The 26,535-nt window shown below is 41.4% G+C and overlaps 2 protein-coding genes across 2 annotated transcripts; one reads left to right on the top strand and one right to left on the bottom strand.

Annotated features, from left to right (window-relative positions):
* Positions 1-3,104: 3,104 nt before the first annotated feature.
* BI-1 (Bax Inhibitor-1) lies at positions 3,105-11,421 on the bottom strand. The gene is made up of 5 exons (XM_045764328.2): positions 11,109-11,421; positions 7,721-8,003; positions 7,186-7,359; positions 6,266-6,436; positions 3,105-5,302 (listed from the first exon to the last, which is right to left on the bottom strand). Exons 1-5 carry the CDS (start codon positions 11,153-11,155, stop codon positions 5,270-5,272), a joined length of 708 nt encoding a protein of 235 aa, XP_045620284.1. The 5' UTR covers positions 11,156-11,421; the 3' UTR covers positions 3,105-5,269.
* A 3,944-nt stretch (positions 11,422-15,365) lies between these two features.
* On the top strand, positions 15,366-25,967 carry LOC123771687 (uncharacterized). Its single transcript, XM_045764330.2, has 5 exons — positions 15,366-15,940; positions 21,398-21,542; positions 22,475-23,621; positions 23,817-23,983; positions 24,267-25,967. Exons 1-5 carry the CDS (start codon positions 15,769-15,771, stop codon positions 24,427-24,429), a joined length of 1,794 nt encoding a protein of 597 aa, XP_045620286.2. The 5' UTR covers positions 15,366-15,768; the 3' UTR covers positions 24,430-25,967.
* Positions 25,968-26,535: the final 568 nt, after the last annotated feature.

Raw genomic sequence — 26,535 nt, 5'->3', positions numbered from 1 at the left:
CACGTCACAGAAAGACATCATCACAAAATTCTCAGGGTAGATAAGGACGGTTCATTTAATATGGATGGTACACACACAAGGGGACACAGGTGGAAACCGAATACCCAAATAAGTCACAGACATATTAGAAAATACTTTTTTCAGTGTCAGTAGTTAGCAAATGGAATACATTAGGAAGTGATGTGGTGGTGGCCGACTCCATACATAATTTCAAATGTAGATATGGAGCTCAAGAACCTGTACATCAGTAGATTGACAAATTGAGAGGCGGAACCAAAGAGCTGAAGTTCATCCCCTGCAAGCATAACTAGGCAAGTACAGTTTGTATGATCTTTCATGGACCAGCTCACCTCTCACTAAATATTCACCATGTAGCAACTATATTAAAAAGTAATATACTTGCTCCATATTCTCCTTAGCTTAAGTGCAGATAATTTGATGTTCTTAATTCCTCATAACCTATCTCTAAGTGTTCCACATTCCAAGAAGTTCCATGGAATGTGGAACCTAGGTTCACTAATTACAATTCCCAAGTGTGCAATTAATTTCAATTAATATCTTCCCAACCTGCTAGATGTTGGTCATTCTGGCCAAGGTGAGAAGATTTTAATGTAAGACGCTGTATGCAGAATCGAGTCAATCTGTACTTGTTTAGTGATCCAGTACAGATGATTGAGATACACAGCACATCTTCAACACTCACCAGCAACAATGTAAGACTCAAGACCAGTTCCTATCCTCGCAAGACGCTTCAGTCTCGCTACAGAGCAGCCAGCCAGACTAAGGCCGCAATGAGTTTCCACACTCTTGACCAGCACTTGCTCTTTGACTCCGCCCACATTCAGAGCTCAACGCTGTAAGCTCTCTTCCTGCATCCGAGCTCTCTACCCCCAGCCTCACTCAAGCCCTCTGCCCTGCTCTAGTCAGCAATCAGTTGCTGACATTGAAGCTTCTCCTTTACCAAGTTGAAGATCGGTGACTTAAGCTGGAAAAACAAAAGCGAGTCATCAGTGCTGGCAATCAATCGGCTAAAATGTAGAGGCTATTTCTTTTAAGCCTCGGTTCTTCCAGGTGGTGAAGGAATACACTAGGGATAGCTGTGTGGCATTGGAATGTTCAGAGATCCCTAAGCCACGGACAGTCATAAGTCACCTTTGGAGGTCAAATGCTCTCCTTGAGCAGCGTAGGTCTTCTTTGGCTTGCGTGTTCATTTGGCAAGTAGGACAATGGTGCACTAACAAGCCTACAACCCGATTGGTCCACATGAAGGAGCCAAACGTTAGTAAGCAAAAGGAAAGCTGGTGATAGCTTGCTGGTTCTGTTTCTTGAACATTGGCTTGTGAGGGGATCTCTGTAAACTTAAGGGGGCCTTAGATTACAATTTGCCCTAAAAATGCAACAAATGAAAACGCGTTCGATTTCAATCAAACTTTTTTGACAAGTTCTATATGAAAAGTGTTTCATCTGGTCCAAGTTTCAGCATCGTAGCATAAATAGGAAGGGAGAAAAAAAATATTGTAGTTGTGAAAATTATACCAAAATGGTCAAAATCGATTATCAATCAAAAGTGTCAACTGAAATCATAGCTATGACTCTTTGCTATCACAATAGTATATATTAAACAAATATTATAATTAGTTTAATTGAAAAAAATTTTTAAGAAAAAAAAAAAGCAATTTTTTTTTTAATTATTTTTTTTTTCGGGCGATTTGCATCAAACTTACACACCTGACTGTACGTAAGGCTGTCTGTAAGGACACCAATTTTGGAGAAAATTGGTTGATGTCAACCTCAGCCACAGATTTTAGAACCATAGACTTCATTCATTTCTGTTTTTTTTTTTTCAATTGACACAAACGTTTACAAAACCGATTCATTTTTTATTCAATTTACATGAAACTTACACAGTATATGTGGAGGGCATGTCTCTACATTGGAGAGTTTTCATTTTTCTCTAAGTTCATTTATTGATTTTATAATAGCAATAAACGTGCCATATTTGCAAAAAAAATTTTGGGAACTTTGAACATTTGTATTAGGAAAACTAAAGATGTTTTGGAAATTCTATATCTCAAGGTCCTTTATTATATGCTAATGTGTCAGAAAAGTGTCACAGAATAATTATATCTGAAACGTGTGTTCTGAAGTGTGGACTTGAAAATGTGTAAAAAACGTTGGGGGAAAAAAAAAAAAAAATCTCCCTTTCTATTTATGCTGCAGTACTGAAACTTGGGACAATTAAAGCACTTTTCATATACAACTAGTCAAATAATATTGGTTGACATTGAACAACTTTGACTGACAACCTGACGCCCCCTTAACAGGCTTCTTGTGTAACAAAAAGAAAATTTTTATCATAAGAATCAAGCAGAGTTGCATGATTTCAGTCTAGTGCTTCTAGAGTCTTTGCTGCCCTCTACAGCGTGCAATGCAGGCCAGTTGCAAGTGATCATCAGAGGGTAACAGCCGGCTATATCACGATCACCCAGTTATGCATTACATCCAGTCAAGAAAGATGTCAACATCTGAAGCTCATCTTGAGATAAATAGTGATTGAATGGAGAAAAAAACACTAATCACTATTTCAGAACAATAAGATCTTTTAAAACATTAGCCTATAGTCCCACCTACTTTTTTATTTATTACAAATTGTCATGACACTATTAGGCTCATTTTAAGTTTTTTTTACTCTATGTTTTACCTTATTTTGAAGTAATGGAATGCTTTACCAAATTTGTGGTTTTACCGATCGAATAATTCCATAATGGGTTACAACCAGACTATATACTGTAGTACAATACTGTACTATACTAGTCAATCGACAATTGACTTGAGAATGGTCCAGGACGGACCGAAACATCGTCGGCTCTTCACTGTCTAGTGTGTGGTTTGGTCAACATTTCAGCCACGTTGTGATTCCTCGTCTGTGTTCTATACTATATATAGTACATATATAGTATAGTACTATACCATGAATAGTAAAGTACTCTTTAACCCCGATTTATTCTCCTTTGGCACACAATTACTTTAAGAGCAAAGTTACCAAATACACCTTTACTATTCAATTTCAGGATGTTGGTTGAATGCCATATAATAAAGCAGTATGAAGTATGAAAAAGTACTTTATTGGCAATCGTGACAGTTACAGATGTCGAGAAAATATTACAGTATATTCTTATACACTCTAATTAAATTTCACAACATAAATCTGCCATATATTAGATATAGAACACCCCAATATCTCAATTACCCAGATCTGACCAACAATATTCTGCATTACAAAATACGATGACATTGTAGAGTACTTTGCCACAGCTACACCATTTAAGTTTTGGTTTCTGTAAAATATAAGTTCAAACTTGGGTATGTTGGCTCTAGGTAGCGGAGGTATTGCAGCTATTAGCAAAAGGGAGAATTGGGCACACAATTTCACAATCAAAGGCAGAAAATGGGTTCAAACCTTAACTGATAACAGTCCCCGAACAAAGTTATTGTCTCGTGTTTCCCCAGCAGACAAACGATGAATATTTTTCCAGTTACGGTAATTTTATCACAAGAGGATTATACAATTCCCAGTTTATTGATCAGTGCTACAGGAAACATCAACACTACCACTAGTGGCGATGGGTCTTACAGCAAAGTACAGATACCTTCCAAACTATTCAATACCTCATGTTAATACGAATCTAGGCTGGTCATAATTATGTTAATTTAACTAGAATGTGATTTTTAATGTCTAACAAGGTAAGCCTTGGGGTTTTATAAAAAGTTTTTTCTTAACGGAACCAACCCTAGACCGTTAATCACCATATAACCTACATTCATTCAACAGTTCCCGAGAAATGGCAAGTGTGGTTCCTTTTGTGAAAATCTGTTTTGTAATAATGAACGTCTGTAAAATACACCCAAAAATAAAATAAGCTTTACTTTCACAACTTTTAAAACTAAACTTGCCAAAAGCCCCATTGACATTTGCAAATATTGCTCTAATACCACCAGTGTTGAACAATGGTTCCATGCAACTTTCAAATAGTTTACATATACAAGACAGTCATGATAGGTACAGTTTATTAAAAAAAAAAACAAAAAAACTTACAAGTGAAATGCCTTACATGACAACTAACTAGATATTGTACAAGTATTTCCAAAACTTAAAAAAAGTAATCTAGCAAAATGAGCAATTGCCTTAATTCTATGAAAAAAAATTAAATAACAGCTTCCTAAAACATTAATAAAATAAACTTTGAATTTCTCAAATGAAATGTAAACATTTTTCTGAAACTAACAGAGCATGACTAATATTTACACCCTTAATTCTGTACACATCAATTTCTAGGTAAAATAGCATCATTCCTCTAACACTTAATAACACCAATACAATTATGAAATTAACAAAATCCAATGCACCAAACTGAATTTAAACATTAAATAGAATCAAAAGATGTGAACTAACAGTAGTCATCAGACTTACCTTGAAAATATGGCCTTCCTCACTCGTTTTGACGTTTCAATTAATCCAATAGAGGACTATCAACAAAGAACTTTTTAGAATTCTGAAAGCTAACTTAACTCATTCCTGCTATCCCTTAAGGGTTCCCTTGACCAGTGGATGTTAAAGAACATTAGTGTAGAATGTATCGAATTTAAGCATGCATGTCAACTATGGTAGCTTCAGCTCTCAAAGTAGAAATGTGAAAAACTGTTTTACAACTTACACCTATATTTACGACCTAATCCCATCTCAAGCTAGCATCATGAATAAAATCAGAATGAACTAAATATATACTCGGATAATGTAGACTCAAAATATTAAGTGTGAAGTTAGATATGAGTCCATTAACACTAAGGTGACAATCAAAGACAGAACCCAAGATGTAATGGCAAAAAGCAGTAATTGTGTGTGTTGTACTAGCTCTTGGACGTTAGTGAGCAAAGTGCATGATAAAATTGTGGCAAGTTTCCATTATTATCAATGTCACGTACTACATAAAATTCATAAATTTTCCTCAAATTAACTATACTCCTTTGCTATAAATTGTAAATAGTTTCCACTGAGCTATCATGTGGCTCATCACTTGAGGCTGCTGCTTCTGTACGAAACATTATATTTAATACTTTCAATTAACACACTAACAGCATTTTTGGACCAAAATACAAAATTTGATTTACAATCAACTACAATACATCAGTGTGGTACTAAACTTGAGACAGGTTCTGTTCCTGACAAGTGTATGCCTACCGCTTATGTTCTAGACTGGTCGCCCAGGTATTAATCCCTCCTCCTCCTCTTGCTCTGGGCCTCCTGAAAAAATGAAATTAGTTAAACACTGCAATCAAATTAAAGTAACCTAGGGAACATTTGATGAGAAGGAAATGAGAAAAAGTATGGAAGAAAAACATCTTTTATACCTTAATGCCAAGGATATCCATAACCAAACATATTACAAGAGATGAGCTAAATTAAAAATGGAAGGGCTGAAATTTGGGCCCACAGTTGTAAAACGGAAGGGGAAGGGGGGGGGGGGGAGGGGAGAAGACTTAACGAGAAAACTTAAGTACTTTGAAACCAAAGCTCAGTTGTGTTGGCATTTGCCCATGTCTTAAAAACAGTAAGAACAAAAATATAAAACTATAGGCACACTCACTAAGTAAAACTTAAGACGTTATTCAAGTCAATTTCCAATTATTTTTAAGGAAAGCAAATATTGTTTAACAAATTTTCTGTATCATAAAATTGCTATTTATTACAAGCTGTATATTTAGTATACACATGAAAAATCAAGACATGGAGTAGAAGAAATGGATAACCTCAGAAGCTGTTCTCCTAACATGTCAGGATTAGGAGAACAGAGCAAGGAATGTATGACAAATGTCTTAAGTTCATGTGCGTAGGTTTACAAGTCACAAGAATCTTGTTGCCCAGTTCGTTAATTTGACTTGAATTGCAACAGTGATACAACATTCAATTCTTATTCAGTAAGTAGTAACCTTATTATAGAAAAGCACAGTGAACATTTCACAGCGCATAAAATAAAGTTAGAAATTATATAACTGAAAAAAAATAAATGAAACTTGTGTAAATACCACACCATTTCCATTTATGCCAGGTTTGTGCAAGCTTTTAAAGATGACTTTCTGATCATAAATATGGTTAGGATATTTACATTCTGCAGAAGCATTCATATAACATACAACCGCATGGTAAACTTTGCCAAACAAAAAAATAAATATATACAAGTTCAGCTCATTACACAATTTTCAATACCTTGTCTGTGAGAATGATGAGAAGGCGCTTGAATACACCGATGAAATCTATGAAGAGCTCCACGCTATGCATAACATAATCCTTATCTCCATGCCTAACCTTCTCCAGAATATGCTGCGTATCATAAACTATGAAGCCGCACATAACAGCCAGTCCAATGTACAGGTGCACCTGAAAAAAAGAATTAAATGTGTAATTTTGAGTTCGTGCCAACAGCATGATACTGAGCAGACCACCAAATATTTAGGTGGCCAAGGCTGGCTTTTGGTCATTTGGATTATGGATTGCTTGTTGCAGAGTATCATAGGAATGTTGTCGAAGTGTTAACCAGTGAACATCAAGATCTAACTAGGGGGAAAAATTCTTAAAATCATAAAAAACATTAAAACACAGTATTGCCAGATTTGATTTTTAGTTCAAATCAAAGCATAAAACAGACTTAATATGGCTTTTGATTTTTGGGCCTGAAACTTTAATTAAAAAAAAAAAATAAAGTTATTTGTACGAATTTTCCCATTTATTGAAATCCTTCCAACTTCCTTAAAAAAAACTTAAGTGTGACCAGACCCTTCTCAGAGTGTCAATGGTATGCATTGTATCATGGAAGGAGGCATTTCTTGGTCAACATCATTATTAGTAGTATAAATTAAAGTACATCCATTTTGTGCATACTTTAACAAAGTCACTGAAATATTTTTTTTATTTTAAACGTTTTAAGAGTGTAATATGAACATAACTCTGCTAAACATTTTAAATTTTGTGTAGTTTACCAGCATTTCCCCAAAATAAAACTGTGGCATCAGTGCTCCATTAAGGCCAAGGTTGGCACTCCCGGGGCTCACACTATTTTCACTGCAATGTTGACTGCCAAATACCAGAACTTAATTGAATATCTTTGTTATTTAGCCTGTCAGACTAACCTGGAAGAGGAGACGGGATCCAAAGAAGATGTTGAGGAGGGAGAGCCAGAAGAGGGTGGAGAGTGCAGACAGCAGAGTGCCACCCAGGTACAAGAAGTGTCCTCTGGGAGCAAACAGGGCCGACAGGGAGAAGCAGGCAAACACCACACTTGTGCCCAGCAATGCTTGTAATATCTGAGAAAAGAAAATGCAGTTTGTATTACATGTTGAGGACATTTCCATTTGCCTTGAAAGTATTTATAATGGGAGTTCAGTCCCAATTATTTTTTAATAGAATTTGGATGACTATAACCACATTTAATTACACTACTAACCAAACTTAAATTTATGCAAAATTCATGAATAAGACATTGGAGATTACTGCTTGTCAATTGGTGTAACTTCCTGTACTCAATTTGTTTGTGATACAGCACTTACAAGCACAAGGTACAAAAAGTGAGAGATGTAGCCTCCAACGGCTAGATATTTGCCACCTCTGCAACGACTGTACCCACTAAAACATTCGTTATATGATAAAATATATTGCACAACTCACTAAGGCAGGATTGACTGCAACAGCAAGGTCAAGTAAGGGACCCAGATTGCAGCCAGAGAGGAATGCAAAGGTGCCAAGAAGAGAGAGACGCTGCAGTTGGTTCTTGCCGTCGTAGGGGGTCAGTACAAGCCATAATAGTGCTCCTATGGCTCCTATACCAGTAAGAAGACCGGCTCCAATGAGGGTGCTAAACATGTGAGCATAGCCACCTGCCGAGGCCGCAATGGTGGCCAGTGTGAAGGTGGCGTAGACATTCTTGAGGTGTTTTCTCACTGGTGCTTCACTGAAAATACCATTTAAATGATAACTTGGAAAGGTTCTAAGCTCGGTAATAACAATAATAATATTTACAATTTTGTCTAGAAATTTGCAATTACAGTACAGTAAAATAAAAATAGTGTAACTCATTAAAAAAGGAGTGTAAATATGCAGTCATGATTTAATACACTTCACATAGTTTTTAATGTTAACACGTGTGTGTAATGTGCTTACTCATTATTATTTATTTGAGTTATGTATTACTCAGCAATGCTAGAAAGGCACCAGCTGCATATCCACTTTGTGGACCCGCCTTGCTATTACTACCATTTTTTGTGCGCCGGACAAGTGCTTGCATCTCTTAATCACTGCATCAGCCATGAGTGCCACTAACTAGGTGGTGTTATTTTTATCAGTACTGGTTGGGCAATTTTTTTTTTTTTAATACATATAAAATCCATTTCTTAACATATTGGGATGAAATTTTAATGATGCAGATGCCAAATAACGAGAGATTTGTTTAACAGTTTTCATTATATGTATTTCATATTTCGATGAATATTTTTGTGCACCCGGCCCCTTAAGAGGGTAAACCCAAGTGCCCCATTGTAGTCCTTGATACCCATTACCAATTAGTGTAATTGGTAATCAAACATTACTCATGCATTCACTACATGTTTAAAATACATTAATGAATTGTAATACACAATCTACTCAATTTTTATTACCCAAATTGTGCTCCTTATACTTCAACATGCATAATTGACATTAACTGTAGATAATGTTAGCAATTTTATTAGGCTTGATTACAGTACTTACATAAACTGTACTTCAAATCATAGATACACTATCAGTGTTGCCTGAGCAGTACCAGTCACCAGGTTTATTGCCAAACTGAGCTACTTAAAAAGAATACCTTTATTCTTTTAAAAAATAATCATTGAGCAGTATGTTTACCACCTTACTACACACCATCTCAAATACTGTAAATCTCGGGTTCTGTTAAGAATTAATAAGCTGTTGCCGAGCACCTCTCTAGTAATCATGACCGCTAGATTACGACCCACATGATCTGACTCTTCTTGGATGACTATTAAATATAAAAGTGGCAAGTTACATTTCCTTCTTTATGACACAGAAGCACCTCATCTGAGCAGAGAAGGAAAACAGCAGAGTTTAGCACTTCGGAGATCTATTAATGCAATAAATAAATGAACAAAAGTACAAGCAAATGGCAAGAATTTCAAACATACACTACTATGCAACTGGGGTCTCGTATTTACAATTTTAAGCGTACAGTATTGCATTACACTTATCAGTATGACTCTGCTGTTGTCATACTTGTCTGAACCAGATGAGTTTAAAGTCAGTGTGTGCCTAGCTTGGTAAGCAGATTAGATTATTTTTATCAAATCATATAAATGCAGAATAAAACTGCTTTAGGCAACAAAAGGTAATAAACAAAATGACATTGAATAAAATAATTGGATACAAATTGCACTCTAATTATTAGAATTCAGCATTGCATCCACTAGCAAATAGCCCACTTTTTGCAGGTTTTCACCACCTAACAAATGTTCTTATTTTATGAATAAAACCATACCTGCCAAAGTCTTTTTGGGTTCAGAGCTCTAGCTCCTGGTCCAAACTTTAAACAAGAATGAACTAACCCAATTTCTGTTAACTCAACAAGTTTCTTTGAACCATTCTGTACTGTAATGAAAAATTAATTGGTGCATGAAGCAAGCTACTGTATAACTATCCCCAATAAATGGATATGGCAGGTTTATATTTTGCAGTAAAAACAAAGCACATTAAATATGCCTCTGCTGTACACTAGCTATAACAACTGCATGCATATTTTTATATTATATTATATATTATATTATATATTATATTATATATTATATTATATATTATATTATATAATATATTATATTATATATTATATTATATATTATATATTATATTATATATTATATATTATATTATATATTATATTATATATTATATTATATATTATATTATATATTATATTATATATTATATTATAATATATATTATATATTATATTATATATTATATATTATATTATATATTATATTATATTATATTTTATATATATATTTTATATATATATATATATATATATATATATATATATATACACACACACACATATATATACAGTATATATACACGTGTCACCTTTGTGTTGTCACGAGGGCCTTGTCTGACGTTTTTAAAACTTTTCCGGAGGTTTTTAAAACTTTAAAATGACCAAATTACAGTATCCTTGGTGCGGGCCGCAGGTGTACTTGCAGAGGGTCGCATGTTTGACACACCTGACCTATAGGCTACTTCCCCATTGGTGGCGGAACAACAAATGTGACTGGTCTATTATTTATTTATTTATATATAAGAAAGGTACATTGGGTTGTGAGAATACAATACATTGGTGGACCTACTGTCTTGTAAAGCCACTAATATACACAAGTGTTTTCCCGCAGCTCCTTAAGTCTACAGCAGACTAAAATTTCTCCTTTTTCTAGATCAAGGGAAAGTTTCTTAAACATTAAGGGAAGGAGGAAGTCTTTAAATATGGCCCCTCCCTCCCTCCCCCCTGCATTGGTTACATAAAAGGAGAAAACCTGTGTTTCAATCTTCAGGAAGCAGTTAAAAAAGGAATACAATCATGCAATAACCTAGACAGCCTCGAGTACTATCACTTTGTGGGCGAGTACAACACTACTACTCCTGGGCCGGGCTTGGGGGCGTAGAACAACTCTCACAACCCCATCCAGGTACAATCCAGGTACATATACAGACGACAGACAGGTGACTGACAGCCGTCAATCACCTATCTGTCGACTGACGGCTGTCGAGTCTCCCCCGTCAACTAGAACCACAGAGATAATACCTCAAACCAGTAGTGTGGCCACCTCTTACCCTTCACCAGGGACACAAATTATATATATATATATATATATATATATATATATATATCAAATCCAGAGAGAGAGGCGAGGCCTCGAACCCGGGCACCAGAAGTGACGACCCTTATACCCAGTGGGTACGACCCAGTCACGTAGCCCACCCCGACACACACACTCCCCCCTCCCTCACTCACAGGTTCTCCGTGAAGGTGTGACCGATTCTCTGTAAGTTAATGTTCATCTTAGCGACGTGTGGCGTGAGATAAGGCGTCGCGGAGGGGAAGCACAGGCGAGATAATACTGCTCGAGACGACTCCCTTCTTCTGCTTCAGACAAATGGCGACTCTCTCTCTCTCTTATCCTAAAATGTCCATCAGCATTCAACCTTCTCTTCGCCTTGAGAATACTTCAATTCCTCCGTCAGACACTCGTAATAAATTCCGCCTATGGTAGCGAGGTTTCTAGAGACGGTGAAAAGCAATGGGTGCTGTAATATATATTTATTTCCTAGTATGTTTGGAGGATTTACATTTGAGGGCTCAGTTACGTCATCAGTGTCCGCTTCTCTGAACTTCGACTTGGGTAGTCGCTACTGACGGGTATAGGTATGTTTTATGATAAGTTATTGTTATGCAATATGCTTGTAATGTATAAATATTTATGTTTAGTTTTATATCTAGGGGATATGTGGATATAATATTGGATATAAGTAGTGCGTTATTGACGAGAAAGCTGAGAGGAAGAGGTATACGAAGACGGATGAATGACTCATACTACGACTCGACGTGGCGATTAAAACGCGCTAAATTTTAATACTAATATTTTTATATATAGAAAATATAGACATAATATAAATAGATGTAATTTATATAGACGTATACAACTTCAAAACAACTTGTATTAATATTCTCAACACGCCATACACATATACACAATCCATGAATTCATAAACAGTGTTTCATCCAGTTTTAATATTTCAAAGACGAAAACATTTGGGCAAAACGGAAAAGCAAGTATGACAGGAAAAGATAAGGATGCTTGCATCATTTCCCCAGCAGTCAAGACGTCACCACACCTCACACCTCCTTCACCACTCATTTTGCAACACGTCCAACCACTTGGGCTGGACGGTAGAGCGACGGTCTCGCTTCATGCAGGTCGGCGTTCAATCCCCCGACCGTCCACCATGTGTTACATTACTTAACCTATACCTATTATAGGTTAGGTAATAATTGTAATTACGAAGCAATAAGATGCTTATCTTCAGATACTAACAAGGTTAGGTAAGGTCGGTGTTTTCTATGAATCTTTTTAAGGGTATCTATTATGTTAAGTATGTCACCTATGCACATATTTAATAAGTCAATATTGACTTATTAAATTTGCGAGAACGGGTTGCAACGAGGCACCATTCCTTTCCCCCCGTCCCACCCCCAAACCCTTATCCTGACCCCTTCCGTGTGCTATATAGTCGTAATGGCTTGGCGTTATTCTCCTGGAAATTATATTCCATTCATTTTGAAAAGCTGTGCCTATTAGTGGATTTAGGCATAGTATATATATTAGCTCTGTCTAGAAATCCAACATGCTGTTTGTAACTCATTTATATATGTACTTTTACCTGAATATAAATTATTATTATTATTATTATTATTATTATTATTATTATTATTATTATTATTATTATTATTATTATAAAAATAATATTCAGAGGTTATAAACAGCTGCTGACCCCCGTTATAAAGAACGTGCCGTGAATTGCAGAGCAGGGAAAAATACCTGAATATATTTATTTATTTATATATATACAAAATATACATTGGGTTTATGAGAGTATATAGCACTGATGTTTTTACATTCTTATAAAGCCACTAACATGCATAGCGTTTCAGGCAGATAATGTTGAATATTAGAGAGCATATAATGGATCCGTTTTGCGCTACCGCTCACAGGAATGTGCAAATTCTTGGTGCAAATGGAATGCACTAGGAAGTGATGTGGTGGAGGCTGACTCCATACACAGTTTCAAATGTAGATATGATAGAGCCCAGTAGGCTCAAGAACCTCTACACCAGTTGATTGACAGTTGAGAGGCGGGACCAAAGAGTCAAAGCTCAACCCCCGCAAGTACAACTAGATGAGTACAATTAGGCGAGTACAGGGCGAGTATGGGGTGCACAATAAATTACCGCTCACAGAATGAGTATGGGGTGCACAATAAATACCTGTTAAGAGATGAACATTCTAAAAACAAGCCGATGGTGGGACCAGGTATCAGATTCTTGTTATATTAGTTACGCCTTTCAAAATTTAATTTTCTTTATTACAAACTAAAATTTTCTCGATAATATAACGGGTAACTAAACAAAATTGTGGTAAGAGGAGTGATCTGACCTTTTGAGAAAGTTGTCTGAAAGGATATCCTCCGAAATTCCCATTGTCGGGGATAGGGGGAGCTTGTACCATGTATCAAAGACCCCTTAGGTTAACTACTGACCTTCCCTTGGGTTCAAACCACAACAGTTCTCTTACTCCCGTGTACTTATTTACTGCTACTTGAATAGCGGCATCTTTACAAGCTATTCATGTCCGTGCCACCTCTTGGGTGGCTTAATCTTCATTAATCACTCAAACAACAGCGGCATAGATCAACTGTACTACTGTTTCTATATCGTCCGGAGATTGAACCCGGTCTCTCGATTGTGAGACGAGGACGTAGACTACTGATTGATTGATGAAGATTAAGCCACCCAAAAGGTGGCACGGGCATGAATAGCCCGTAAGTGGTGGCCATTTTAAGCCATTACCAGTATCAATAGATGATACTGAAGATCGGTGGAGGTGCGACTGCACCCAGCGTGACGGGAGATGTCTCCCGGACCAAGTGGTGACCAGATGACGTAGACTACTGTGGTACAGTTCTATAAGGGGCGCTGCCAATATAATCACATTCATCAAGCACTCTGCGTGGCACTTGGACACAGTGCTACGACCAACTGTGCAATTTGGATACAATGGGAAGCTCGCCCCATGTCTGGTGCTCTACTTGTCTCAGATATAATAATTAGTTTCACAGCACTGTTTCTACATTCCGGGCTATTCATGTCCGCGCCACTCCTTGGGTGGCTTAATTTTTGTTTTGTTTAAGATATATAGAAGAATTGTTACATTCTTGTACAGCCACTAGTACGCTTAGCGTTTCGGGCAGGTCCCTGGAATACGATCCCCGCCGCGAAGAATCGTTTTTTCATCCAAGTACACATTTTACTGTTGCGTTAAACAGAGGCTACAGTTAAGGAATTGCGCCCAGTAAATCCTCCCCGGACAGGATACGAACCCATGACAAAGCGCTCGCGGAACACCAGGCGAGTGTCTTACCACTACACCACGGAGACTGACATCTTTAGACTAATATTTATCAATCAATCAATCACTGCCGTCAGTGATTGATTGATCACTGCCGTCAAAATCGTCAATAATTTGAAAATTTTTGGAACCTCATAAGTGAGAATTTTGCTTGTCTGAGAATTTAATTTTTTTTCTGTTGCTTCGAGCGTGAGATTTTAGTTGGTTTTGGCGATTCGTGGTAAAAAATTGTCATTTTTTTAACGGTGTTAGTGCGAATTTTGATAATTCTGTCGGGTTGATAAGACAGAATCCACAGGGTTAAAAAAAATCTGAACATCAGTCTACTGAAAGTTGAGAGACTGACCCGAGCGCTAAAGCTGAACCACCACAAGCACAAGCTTGAAGGGAAGTACTCACAACGCGGTGCCATAAGGTAAGCGAGCAAGGAACGACTGGTAACTTGTATCTGTCGTGGCTGAGACAAGATCTGACAATTAACTCTACAGTAAGCTACCGTAAGTTCAACAAGTGGTCAGCTCTCAACCACCACCTGCAACACAACAGCATCACATGTTCGACAGGTGTTCAACCTTCAGACACTACCCGCAACACATCAGAACACCCGTTCAACAGGAGCTCAACCCAATCACCACCAATAACACATCAGTACCATCTATTCAGCAAGTGTTCAACCAGCAACTACCAGCAGTTAGGGCGCACCATACTAAGAAATACTAACAACAGCTAAGAAATACTAACAACAGCTAAGACTATCAACAGTCAAGACATAGTAGCCTACTAAAATCAGCTTCAACTAAGTGTCAAAGAGATTGGATAGAAGTATAGAGTGAGTATAGCGGTATATACGCTATATATACGCTAAAACCTTTGTGGCCACGGCATCCTGGGAACTAAACGACACTGCATGCGGAAATATGCACACGACCCAACCCAAGAACCTGCCTCAATGCCTGTCGGAGCGAAAAGCCATCATTAGCGGTGAAAACGCGACTAAAGCCGATTTGGAGATGCGGTATTCGAAACCCGCCTGGAAGCCCCCCCCGTTTTAGACGTATAAGGGCTGCGAGCAGTGACGTTCTTGGCCCAGGAGCCTGGAACGTCATTCACTCCCTGGATTCCCGCCAGTCGGTTGAGCTCCGCGCGCTCTTGCTCCATCAGTCCCTCGCACTTCGGGCGCGCGTATCTTAGCGCACCGCCAGTGGCTGGATATTGTCACTTGGTTAGCGCCGTTTCTCCTTCGTCCCGCGTAAGACTCGTGCAAGCAACTCCCCCCACAAGATCTTCCGAAAGACTATCGTCAGTTGTTCCACGAGTAGTGATAGCTGTTCCAGAAGTAGTATATGTTATTTCAGGACTATTTTCGCCTGTTGCTGGACCAGTGTTGACTGTCACAAGACAGAGTCAGACGCCCACAATCAGTGTCGACTACCTCAGGAGAGTGTCGACTACCCCAGGAGAGTGTTGACTACCCCAGGAGAGTGTCGAATGCTCCAGGAGAGTGTCGACTGCCACAGGAGAGTGTCGACTACCCCAGGAGAGTGTCGACTGCCACAGGAGAGTGGACTTTTTCAGGATCAGCTACATTCCCACTCTCTTTCGTGCCTGGCCTTTAGGCTGGGGGGTTGTCCGAATACAATGACCAACACGGAGAGAAGTAGTAAGTGTTATGTATATGTACTATAGAGGTTTATCCGGCGTTGCCCGGGTCTGTCTGTCTGTGTCTCTGTCTCTCTCCTTCTTTCTCCCCCTCTCTCTGTGCCCAACCACTTGGGCTGGACGGTAGAGCGACGGTCTCATTTCTTGCAGATCGGCGTTCAATCCCCGACCGTCCAAGTGGTTGGGCACCATTCCTTCCTTCCGTCCCATCCCAAATCCTTATCCTGACCCCTTCCCAGTGCTATATAGTCGTGGTGGCCTGACGCTTTCTCCTCAGAGTTTCCTTCCCTTCTCTCCCTCTCTCTCTCCCTCCCTCCCATTCTTCCTCCCTCCCATTCCAACATTCTTCCTCTCTCTCCCAGTGTACAAAACATGCTCGGATAATGTTGAGTGAACACTATCGACGTTGAGTCTTTGTAAATACCCGCCAAGAAATAAGTTGGAAAACATTCTATCGAGACTCATACTCCCATTTCAGACATCAAAGGGCTCGTTGGTTGTCGCAATAGGAGTCAACCCTTCTTAAAGCAGGGCATGGGAGTCCATCCCAACCACCCTATGACACTCGCCATACAATAACACATGACTTTGCAAAGTTTCGTGAGGCTAGCCTCAAGCGTCTGGGTCCCCCCAACTTTGAACAAACAGTGCTAAGTGAAGAGGCATCGGGTGTAAGGAAACTTGCCCAAATGTTGTCCCCTGTCCGGGAGTCGAACTCGGGTCCAATCGGTTATGTGCCAACTGTGCTATACACTGCCTTACAGGTGTGTGTGTGTGTGTAGTTACAGGATGAGAGCTACGCTCGTGGTGTCCCGTCTTCCCAGTACTCTTTGTCGTATAAAGCTTTGAAACTACTGAGGGGTTTGGCCTCCACCACCTTCCCACTTAGCTTGTTCCAACCGTCTACCACTCTGTTTGCAAAATAAAACTTTCTAATATTTTCTGCACCTTTGTTTCCTTAGCTTGAGTCTGTGTCCTCTTGTTAGTGAAGTTGCTGGTTTCAGGAATTCCTCTTTGTCAATTTCGTCGATTTCTGTTAGTATTTTGTATGTGGTGATCATATCGCCTCTTTTTCTTCTATCTTCTAGTTTTGGCATATTTAAAGCCTCTAGTCTCTCGTTTATTTAGTTCCGGAAGCCATTGTGTAGCATGCCTTTGCACCTTTTCCAGTTTCATTATGTGTTTCTTGAGATTTGGGCACCATACAACTGCTGCATATTCCAATTTTGGTCTCACAAAAGTCCTGAACAATTTCTTTAGTATTTCACCATCCAGATAATAAAAGCAAGTCTGAAGTTAGAAAGCGACGCATACGCTCCTCTCACAATGTTCTTTATGTGTTTTAAATTAATATTTATGTGTGTCTATGCGTGTTATGTGTGTGTATGCGTGGGTTACCTTACCTTGCGGGTGCGTATAACACACGAAGAGTAATGTTATAACGAGTAATTACGAATTAAATAGTAGTTGAAATATTACTGAGCGCTTTCTGGTAAAGTTTAACACGTCGTCAGCGAAGGGTTGACTTGATATAAAAAACGGGAAATTATATTCTATGGCGGAAACTCGCCAGTTTACATGAAAGTACTTAATCTATACTGGGAATTGAGACGAGAGAGAGATCTCTCATGATGTACTCTTGGAAAATATTTTAAGACCAGTGTCCAAAACCTGCCAAATGAAATTACAACATACTGAAGTTAGAGATATGGTGGGATGTATACTATGTATATCCTATGTAAAGTTGGAGCGTCATAGGAACAATTAAAGAAGACAGTTTACACATCAGAGGTCCACAACTCTCTGGCGACACATGTAAGACATTCACGGAAGAACTGTCGAGGACTGTCAAAGAACTGTTGAGGACTGTCAAAGAACTGTCGAGGACTGTCAAAGAACTGTTGAGGACTGTCAAAGAACTGTCGAGGACTGTCAAAGAACTGTTGAGGACTGTCAAAGAACTGTCGAGGACTGTCAAAGAACTGTTGAGGACTGTCAAAGAACTGTCGAAGAACTGTTGAGGACTGTCAAAGAACTGTTGAGGACTGTCAAAGAACTGTTGAGGACTGTCAAAGAACTGTTGAGGACTGTCAAAGAACTGTCGAGGACTGTCAAAGAACTGTCGAGGACTGTCGAAGAACTGTCGAAGTAGCTGTCGAGAGAAGTTTCTGTTGGGGGTTACCGGATCAGCCAGGCGCTGATAGCTGTGTGACCTTGCGGGCTACAAAGTCAAACAGCCACATAGATCAGGCACTCACCAGGGAAGGCTGGTAACGGGGCATGGCTGTACCTGGACACACCGTTCGAAATCGTTCACAGGTGATTCTCCAATATAGTCTTCGACGCGGAAGGGGGAAGATTATCTTTTAATAAGGAGATAGTTGTCTGTCTTAAGAGTAATTTCGCCAAAATCGGTGTTAGAATAGCTGTCGCTAACAGTGATTTAGAACACGAGGAGCAAAAGGAATTCAATCGTCCTACATTTACTCTATTCATTTCTTAAAGCCATCTGATCACCGGTTATCTTCTCATCAGAGACAAATGGTCTCCGTCCTCGACTCACTATAGAGCGACCCGGGTTCATTCCTCCCCAGAGCAGGGCAGAAACGGTTCATCACCTTTCCTTTCACCTGATACCGCTGTTCACCAAGCAGTAAAATAGGTACCTGGGAGTTAGCCAACTGTTGTGGGCCGCATCCTGAAAGAGGGAGGTCAGTAGACAGCCTTAACCCTAGGGCAGAGGTCAATAAGCCTCACAGACTTCCTTGCCTTGACAATAGGAAAACCCCCTACACAGGAAAATACAGGAATACACAGGGATATACATTGATTGTTATGATAAACCTCGTAGAGCCCTTGATTGTGGTAGCTGAGACGAAATTATACGAGTATGTATACTTTCATGTAGGGCTGGTATGCTACCGTATGCTGTAGGGCGGGTATAGTGCCATGTGCAGGTCATGATAGTCTAATGGTTCTACATCCCTCCCCCCCCCCACTCACACCCACCTTGGCCGGTTAGTGGTGGGACCACCAGAGACTATAATGGTCCAGTCTGGCGGCCAGTCACCGTGGTATCCGGCCGCCGCCACCATGCTAAAGCCGCTCTCAAATTGCTAACATCTGCCGCTGCTGTTGGCCGGGGCGCTGAACACCTGAACGTAACGGTGAACAGTGAACACAACAATAAACACAAAAGTGAGCACGGTATCGTAACAGTGAACACATTAACGTGACGGTGAACACAGTAACACAACAGTGCTCACAATGGTGAACAATAAAAGCAGCCGAGAGAATAAGTGAACAATTATACATAACACCAATAACACAACGGTGAACAATGTATACAATAGTTAACAATGAACACAAAAAAGCATAACAATGAACGAAGCAGCAAGAGTGAATAACGAACAGTACTAAATATTGAATATAAGTGTAAACAATGAACAGAAAACGTGAACATCCGGGGAGTAGAAATAGCCTAAGCTACTCTATCTCTTTGAGATATATTTCTTTCTTGTCTCAATAAACATTCTTGAACTTGAACGTGAACATAACAGAGAGCAATAGTGTTGATTATTGATGCCCAAACACCAGACTTGGGCACTAAACCGACCCCGTGCCCAGGTAGTCCCAATCCATGCCCAGATAGCCTCTTCCTGTGCCCAGGTAGCCCCACTCCGTGCCCAGGTAGCCCCTTCCTGTGCCCAGGAAGCCCCACCCAGTACCCAGGAAGCCCCACCCAGTACCCAGGTAGCCCCACCCCGTGCCCAGGTCTGGTGTTGTATAAGAGAGTGTAGTTACAGGGAATACAATCACTGAGCTGACCAATTATCCCGTGACAAGACTCAGTTCCTGATCTCACAAAGACGGTGACTGTCTGTCTGTCTGGCAGCGTGACTTAGTGCTGGTGACGTCTTCACCCGTCACGTGAGCAGGGTGACGGGTGTGTGGGCGGAGGGCGAGCTGAGTGACGGGCGTGTGGGCGGAGGGCGTATGGGTTGGGCGGGGCGGTAATGCCTGGTAGATAAAGCACACTTATATTACTAATCTCATTACAGAGAGCCGTGTCATGTAGTCAGGTGTGTCAGGTAGTCAGGTGTGGAAGCTTAGTGGTGATTGACGGGGAGCAGGTGTGTGCAGGGGTGGTGGAGGTGAGTTCTGAAGAAGGAGGCTTAAAGTGGGTCAGCCAGAGGCTTAGGGCCCGCGCAGGAATATCCCCGTAAAAAAAAAAACAATAAAAGGAGTATCTTTGTCATTTAGTATTTCACATGTTGTGATCATGTCTCTCCTGGTTGATAGAAATTATTTACGGAAATTCCTGTCTTAATCCTTCCATCGTGGTCTGACACAGTCTATCTCTCCTTATATATATATATATATATATATATATATATATATATATATATATATATATATATATATATATATATATATATATATATATATATGTGTGTGTGTGTGTGGTGCAGGTCTGGTAAGCTCTCCTGTAAACTGTACACTGATGGCTTACACTGTTTACAAGAGGCGTGCGCGCGCGCGTGTTTATATTTACTATTTGTGTCTGAAGAATCGAACTATTAGCTCTTGGACCCCGCCTTTCTAACCAATCTAATTTTCCTGTTATATCTACTACATATATTTCTCTCTAACACACACACATCCCCAGGAAGCAGCCTGTAGCAGCTGTCTAACTCCCAGATACCTATTTACTGCTAGGTGAACAGGGGGCATCAGAGTGAAAGAAACTCTGCCCATTTGTTTTCGCCTCCGCCGGGAATCTAACCCGGACCATTAAGACTATGACCCCCAAGCGCTGGCCACTCAGCCACGAGGGCCCCGTGACAGGTGTGTGTGTGTGTGTTTCCTTGCAATATTTACAACCCTATTCCCCCCCCCCCCTTCCATGTGATCTCATTCACCCTCATTTACTCCAATGCAAATTCTGTACCTCCACCCACTCCGTGACCCCAATAGCGCGCTATAAGCATACGGGATTGAGTCAGTTGTCATAATGGCAGACCTCCGGAGTCCTCCGCCCTCCTCTCTCCTGGGGTGGAACTCGGGTCTCGCTCCCAGCGTTGGGGCTGCCTCCCAGGGCGGGAACCGGTATGCTTAAGGAATTATGGACTATGCAACTGAAAAACTAAATGGAAGTAAATTTTAAACATGATGTATTGGTATGAAATTAGCCATTCTTGAGTACATCAGTACCCCCCTTTATTAAGTACAGTGTGATTACCTTTAGTACATCAGTAACCCTTTGTTAAGTACAGTGTGTCTACCTGTAATACATCAGTAACTCCTTGTTAAGTACAGTGTGTCTACCTTTAATGCATCAGTACCCCTTTTTAAGTACTGTTTGTCCATCTTTAAAACAATAATACTCATTGTTAAATACATCAGCATTCACTTCAACGTTCTGACGCTGTATCAACTACATTTCTGTCTCCTACAGAATCTTCAAAATACATTCGCGGCCCCGTCAGTGGTGGCTATGGCGGGGGAGGACTATTCCCACCAACGTGTCTGATGGCGGTGCTCGTCCTGCAGGTGGTGCTGGCGAGGCAGGTGGCAGAGGCGTCCCTACCAACGATGATCAGGTGGGTGGTGTTCCTCCGGTGGAGGAGTGGAGTGCTAGTTGCTCCTTGAGGTGGGTGGAGGAGTGGAGTGCTAGTTGCTCCTTGAGGTGGGTGGAGGAGGAAGTCTTCCTGTAGAGGGGCGGACCGGATACATCTTGTCCATTTAATGATGGGGTCCGTCTTGAAATGTTTTATAGATGAAGATGAAGAAGGCAGATGCCTTCATGTTCCTCTACGGGCTATTCATGCCCGTGCCACCTTTAGGGTGGCTTAATCTTTATCAATCAATCATCGTCATGTTCCTCTCGTGATCATGACAGCTGTGATATATTCCCCGGTAGTGGAAGACGTCTTCAGGTGGACGAAAGAACTTTTTTTTTAGCGGTGGGAAAATGTAAACATATTGCCTAGACCAGTAAACCACATCATAAAATATGGTTTTACAATCAACGCGGTTCTTGTCGCAGATATATATTATTGTCAGATAATTGCATATGTTGTTGTTGTTTTAGATTCAGCTGTTTGGAACAAAAGTTCCAAGCAGCACAGGCTATAGTGTACCCGTAGTGAGAGAGAGAGAGAGAGAGAGAGAGAGAGAGAGAGAGAGAGAGAGAGAGAGAAGATTAAGCCACCCAAAAGGTGGCTTGGGCATGAATAGCCCATAAGTGGTGGCCCTTTTGAGCCATTACCAGTATCAATAGATGATACTGGAGATCTGTGGAGGTGCGACTGCACCCTGCGTGACGGGAGATGTCTGCCGTGACCCGTAGTGGACTTTTCCATGTTCCTAAAGATGTCGGCAAGTTATATTGGTATATCTGGTGCTAATTTATGTAAAAACAAAATATTTGTTACGTGGAGGAGATAATATTAGTAATTTGGTGTTTTTATTAATTTAATTAGTAATTAACGTGATATAAATACAAATATATAATGAAGACGTCGTCCCGCAGGTCCAAGCTTGGCGACCTGTACAAACTGCGCAAGTCGCTGGAACAAATCCCCGCACTACAGCTCGCGACCACCGCCGCACCTCCACCTCCACCTCCCCCCAACACACAGCTCAGGTCGGCGTCTGTGAGCGCTCTGAGCTCCGACGACGTGTACTCCGGGCTCTCACACCTCTTGAACAAGAACGAGCACTATCGAGGCCTCCCCGCCAGTGGGCTCGCCGCGAGGCCGCAGGAACACCTCAACCTGTTCTCCGAGGTGAACATGGGGAACTTTCCCGAGAACAGTGTTCACAACGAGACCGTCGAGGATGTTCTTCCGGGCGAGGACGTTCCGGAAGAGCACTGGGCGAGGATAAAGAGTATTCTTGGTAACATGAAATCCATCCTAGAGCAGATGTACCCGGCGGAAAACAGCAACGAAAAAGTCACATTTTCCTTCATCGACAAGGCTATGGCCGTGGGGGACAAGGTGCACCTCCTGCAGCGTATGCAGGACACATTCGACAACGACCTGCTCGGGTTCCTGCGGAGCAAGTGGGAGAGCATCAGAGACACCGTGGTCAACAGCCATCCCATCCTGCAGGTGGCGACGTCGTCCAGCACGCGGGAGCTGGGCAAGCACTTGATGATGGGGGCCGTGCGGCAGCTGGGCCACCTCCTCCACTCTCAGGCCTTCACTCACCTCTCCGAACTGGATTTCGTCACGGAGCTCATGAGGTCTTCGGGCTTCAAGGACCTCGAGATCCACGAGGTGTTCAACCTGCTGGGGCTGCCCACCGACATCGTGGAGAATGTCATGCCCGAGGCCCGCCAGCTGGGCTATAGTAGCACGGTTGAGAAATCCGGTGGGTATGGGCATTCAGGCGGTGCCGGGGGCTACGGCGGCGGGCAGATGGGCGGCTACGGCCAGATGGGCGGAGGCTACATGCAAAGCTTCGACCCCTTCGTGCTGCTCGCCGGGTTGGCCTTCGCCACGTTCCTCGCCTACCTCATCTACCGCCTCCTGTCCAGCACCGCCGCCGGCCGGAGGAGGGAGGCTCCGGACATCTCCCTGGCGCTGGATCTCTCTGACCTTCCGGAAGTCGTCGGCAACTTGTACAACTGGCTGGAGAACACGGAGAACACTTACGCTGCTGACGAGAACACGGTGAGTGAACACTTAACGTGCCGCACAGGTGTTCAAAGAACACCTGTCCACCCATTCGCCTGTCAAGTCTCACTAAATTTGTGCATGTCTTAATATCTCTGGCAGGAGTCTCTATATCTGTCAGATTCACAATTGTGTTCTTTTCCTGATCGAGAGAAATATTTCAACCCAGGTTCCCTCTACCGTCTCTCACAGGCTGGGCATGAGACGAGGAGCTTCAGCCTCTCGGCCAACCAGCTGTGGACCAGCTTCCAGGTGGACCGGTTGTCTCACGCCTGCGTCAAGCGCTACATGTGTGACTACACCTCCGCCACCACCACAGCTCTCATGGAACCCGGCTCTGTCCTTGAGCAGCTGGCTCTGTGAGTCGTGTGTGTGTGTGTGTGTGTGTGTGTGTGTGTGTGTGTGTGTGTGTGTGTGTGTGTGTGTGTGTGTGTGTGTGTGTGTGTGTGTGTGTGTGTGTAAATTTAATTATCTTTCTCATAAAAAATATATAGAAATAAATACAAAAATCCCTCAAACGTTCTGTATTTAAACTAAAGATCAACACGTATCCAACAACCTTTTTTCCTAGCAACCAAAGTAACTCAAGCATGTCGTCTCAGCCTCACAGACTACCATAACGAGGTTCCTATCTGTTTACAGAACGGGCCTGGCGCAGCTGTTCGGAGAGGAGGACAGCGCCCCGCTGGTGGACAAGATCCAGTCCCAAGTACTCAATGGTCGGGACGTGCACTGCGACACCATCGCTCCCCAGTGCGACGACACGGCCTACCAGGGCGTACGCTCGCAAGTCGTACAGATCTAGGGCATCCGAAGAGCCCTCCTTCTCCCCCTGTAGCTGCATGGCAGTCTAAGAGACACAGGATGAGCGTCCTGATGTGAAGCACTGTAGGTCTGAACCACTAGTGTTTGGAGCATCTAAACTCGAGACTTAGGCTCCATTTGGAGTCTCAAGTGTTTACAAATAAGCGTACATCGTTCTTCACTCAAGACGGCGTCCTCGTCTACCCTGTCGTGGTCTTTCCCTTCGTCCTGCTCCTGCTACTGGCAAAGAAGCCAAGGGAGAAGGGGGGCGCGCCCCTCACTGTGCCTACTGAAGCAGGGTTCAGCGACACGCTTGTCATATAGCCTCAACTCGCACTAATTCTGCCCTCTTCCACGACTAGACGCTGTGCGCTCTCCTCTCCTCACATTCCCCCTTTGTTTTGTCGCTTATGTTAAACATGCGAACTAGTCTTTGCCTGAATGGCGGACTGAGGCTCATCGTCCGCCGACGATCACAGCTCCGAACCTCTGCTCAGTCGGTGTGAAGTTAGTGAGTGTCTCAGACCGCAGTTCTCACGGTTGTGCTGTAAATAAGAGTCATTTCTATACATCATTTAGATTTTCCTTGTCTGCCTGTGTCCCCCCTCCTCTGTCTCTCTCTCTCTCTCTCTCTCTCTCTCTCTCTCTCTCTCTCTCTCTCTCTCTCTCTCTCTCTCTCCTCCTTATCTCTTTACCTATTTATTTATATCTTATCTCTCTCTATCTCCGTTTCTCTCGCAGTTATTCAACTCACTGTACTTTCTGTTTGTAACGGTAACATTTTGTAACTGAGAAAGACAGAGGGGGGGGGGGGAGTAGTAGACAGTGACAGGAAGAGACTAGGGGACAGATAGGGAGACAAACAGACAGAAAAGGAGACAAAGACTCCGAGACAGACAGGAAGAAATAGACACAGCCACCAATTGATAAACAGGAAATCATTTAAACAGGAAAGCAGACAGATTATCACGAGGGACAGAAAACATTGGACAGATACAGATATATATATATATTTCGGATAGACACATGCATTGGACAGATAGACAGACATGCATTAAACATTTAGACACACATTGGACAAACAGACAGACAGACAAACAGATACACATTGGGCAGATAGCCAGACAGATAAACAGAAATACATTGGACAGATAGACAGCCATTTCTTACATATGTAATGGTGATTGCTTGTTTGGTCTTCTTGTCAGCGTTACAACACATATTAAAAGATAACTTAAAGAAAGAAAGCGAGGAAAATAAATAAATACTATGACCTCTGCCAATAATAACAATAAGAAGAAAGGAATTAAAAATATTCGACAAAACCTTCGAGCATATAAACACTAGAAGGAATATCGCGTTGATTAGGTGAAGCCAACATTGACGTATGTAAACATACTCAGTAGGTCACGTGATTGGTGGCAAAAAGGTGAGAGAGAGAGAGAGAGAGAGAGAGAGAGAGAGAGAGAGAGAGAGAGAGAGAGAGAGAGAGAGAGAGAGAGAGAGAGAGAGAGAGAGAGAGAGAGAGAGAGAGAGAGAGAGAGAGAGAGAGAGAGAGAGAGAGAGAGAGAGAGAGAGAGAGAGAGAGAGAGAGAGAGAGAGAGAGAGAGAGAGAGAGAGAGAGAGAGAGAGAGAGAGAGAGAGAGAGAGAGAGAGAGAGAGAGAGAGAGAGAGAGAGAGAGAGAGAGAGAGAGAGAGAGAGAGAGAGAGAGAGAGAGAGAGAGAGAGAGAGAGAGAGAGAGAGAGAGAGAATGACAAGGGGAAACTATAAAGAATGAATAAATATGACACAATATTATTAAGTAAAAGTATACAATTGCATCATTTTAACTGTATATAAATTGTGCAGTTTTAGTTTACAAACTTCAAAGTGACTCCAACTAACAATGCACAAATGAAATCACAATAGTATTATGTATCTATGCGAAAACCTTTGGGTTTGGGGGTACCCAAATTAGACACTCGGTGCCCTACAAACTCAATGTGTTCTGTAGAATGTTGAGTTATGGGGCTGTTAGGTCCATTGTGGTTTAGTGGGTATTTTTTTGTTTGCAGTGTATTTTCTACCACAGGCGTGAGCCATATATGCAAACCAGCATATATATAT

The sequence above is a fragment of the Procambarus clarkii genome, chromosome 75 (assembly GCF_040958095.1).
Source record: "Procambarus clarkii isolate CNS0578487 chromosome 75, FALCON_Pclarkii_2.0, whole genome shotgun sequence".
In the NCBI taxonomy this organism is placed as follows: domain Eukaryota; kingdom Metazoa; phylum Arthropoda; class Malacostraca; order Decapoda; family Cambaridae; genus Procambarus; species Procambarus clarkii.
This window is presented reverse-complemented; position numbering and strand designations above follow the sequence as displayed.

Excerpts from the sequence above, each read along its gene's own strand:
- BI-1 (XM_045764328.2), bottom strand. The coding sequence starts at position 11,155 with ATGAACATTAACTTACAGAGAATCGGTCACACCTTCACGGAGAACCT. Across the intron at positions 6,437-7,185 it reads GATCCCGTCTCCTCTTCCAG|GTGCACCTGTACATTGGACT; the intron begins GTTAGTCTGACA and ends TCTTTTTTTCAG. Across the intron at positions 5,303-6,265 it reads TCATCATTCTCACAGACAAG|GAGGCCCAGAGCAAGAGGAG; the intron begins GTATTGAAAATT and ends TCATTTTTTCAG.
- LOC123771687 (XM_045764330.2), top strand. The coding sequence starts at position 15,769 with ATGCTCCAGGAGAGTGTCGACTGCCACAGGAGAGTGTCGACTACCCCA. Across the intron at positions 15,941-21,397 it reads GACCAACACGGAGAGAAGTA|AATCTTCAAAATACATTCGC; the intron begins GTAAGTGTTATG and ends TGTCTCCTACAG. Across the intron at positions 23,622-23,816 it reads ACGCTGCTGACGAGAACACG|GCTGGGCATGAGACGAGGAG; the intron begins GTGAGTGAACAC and ends CGTCTCTCACAG.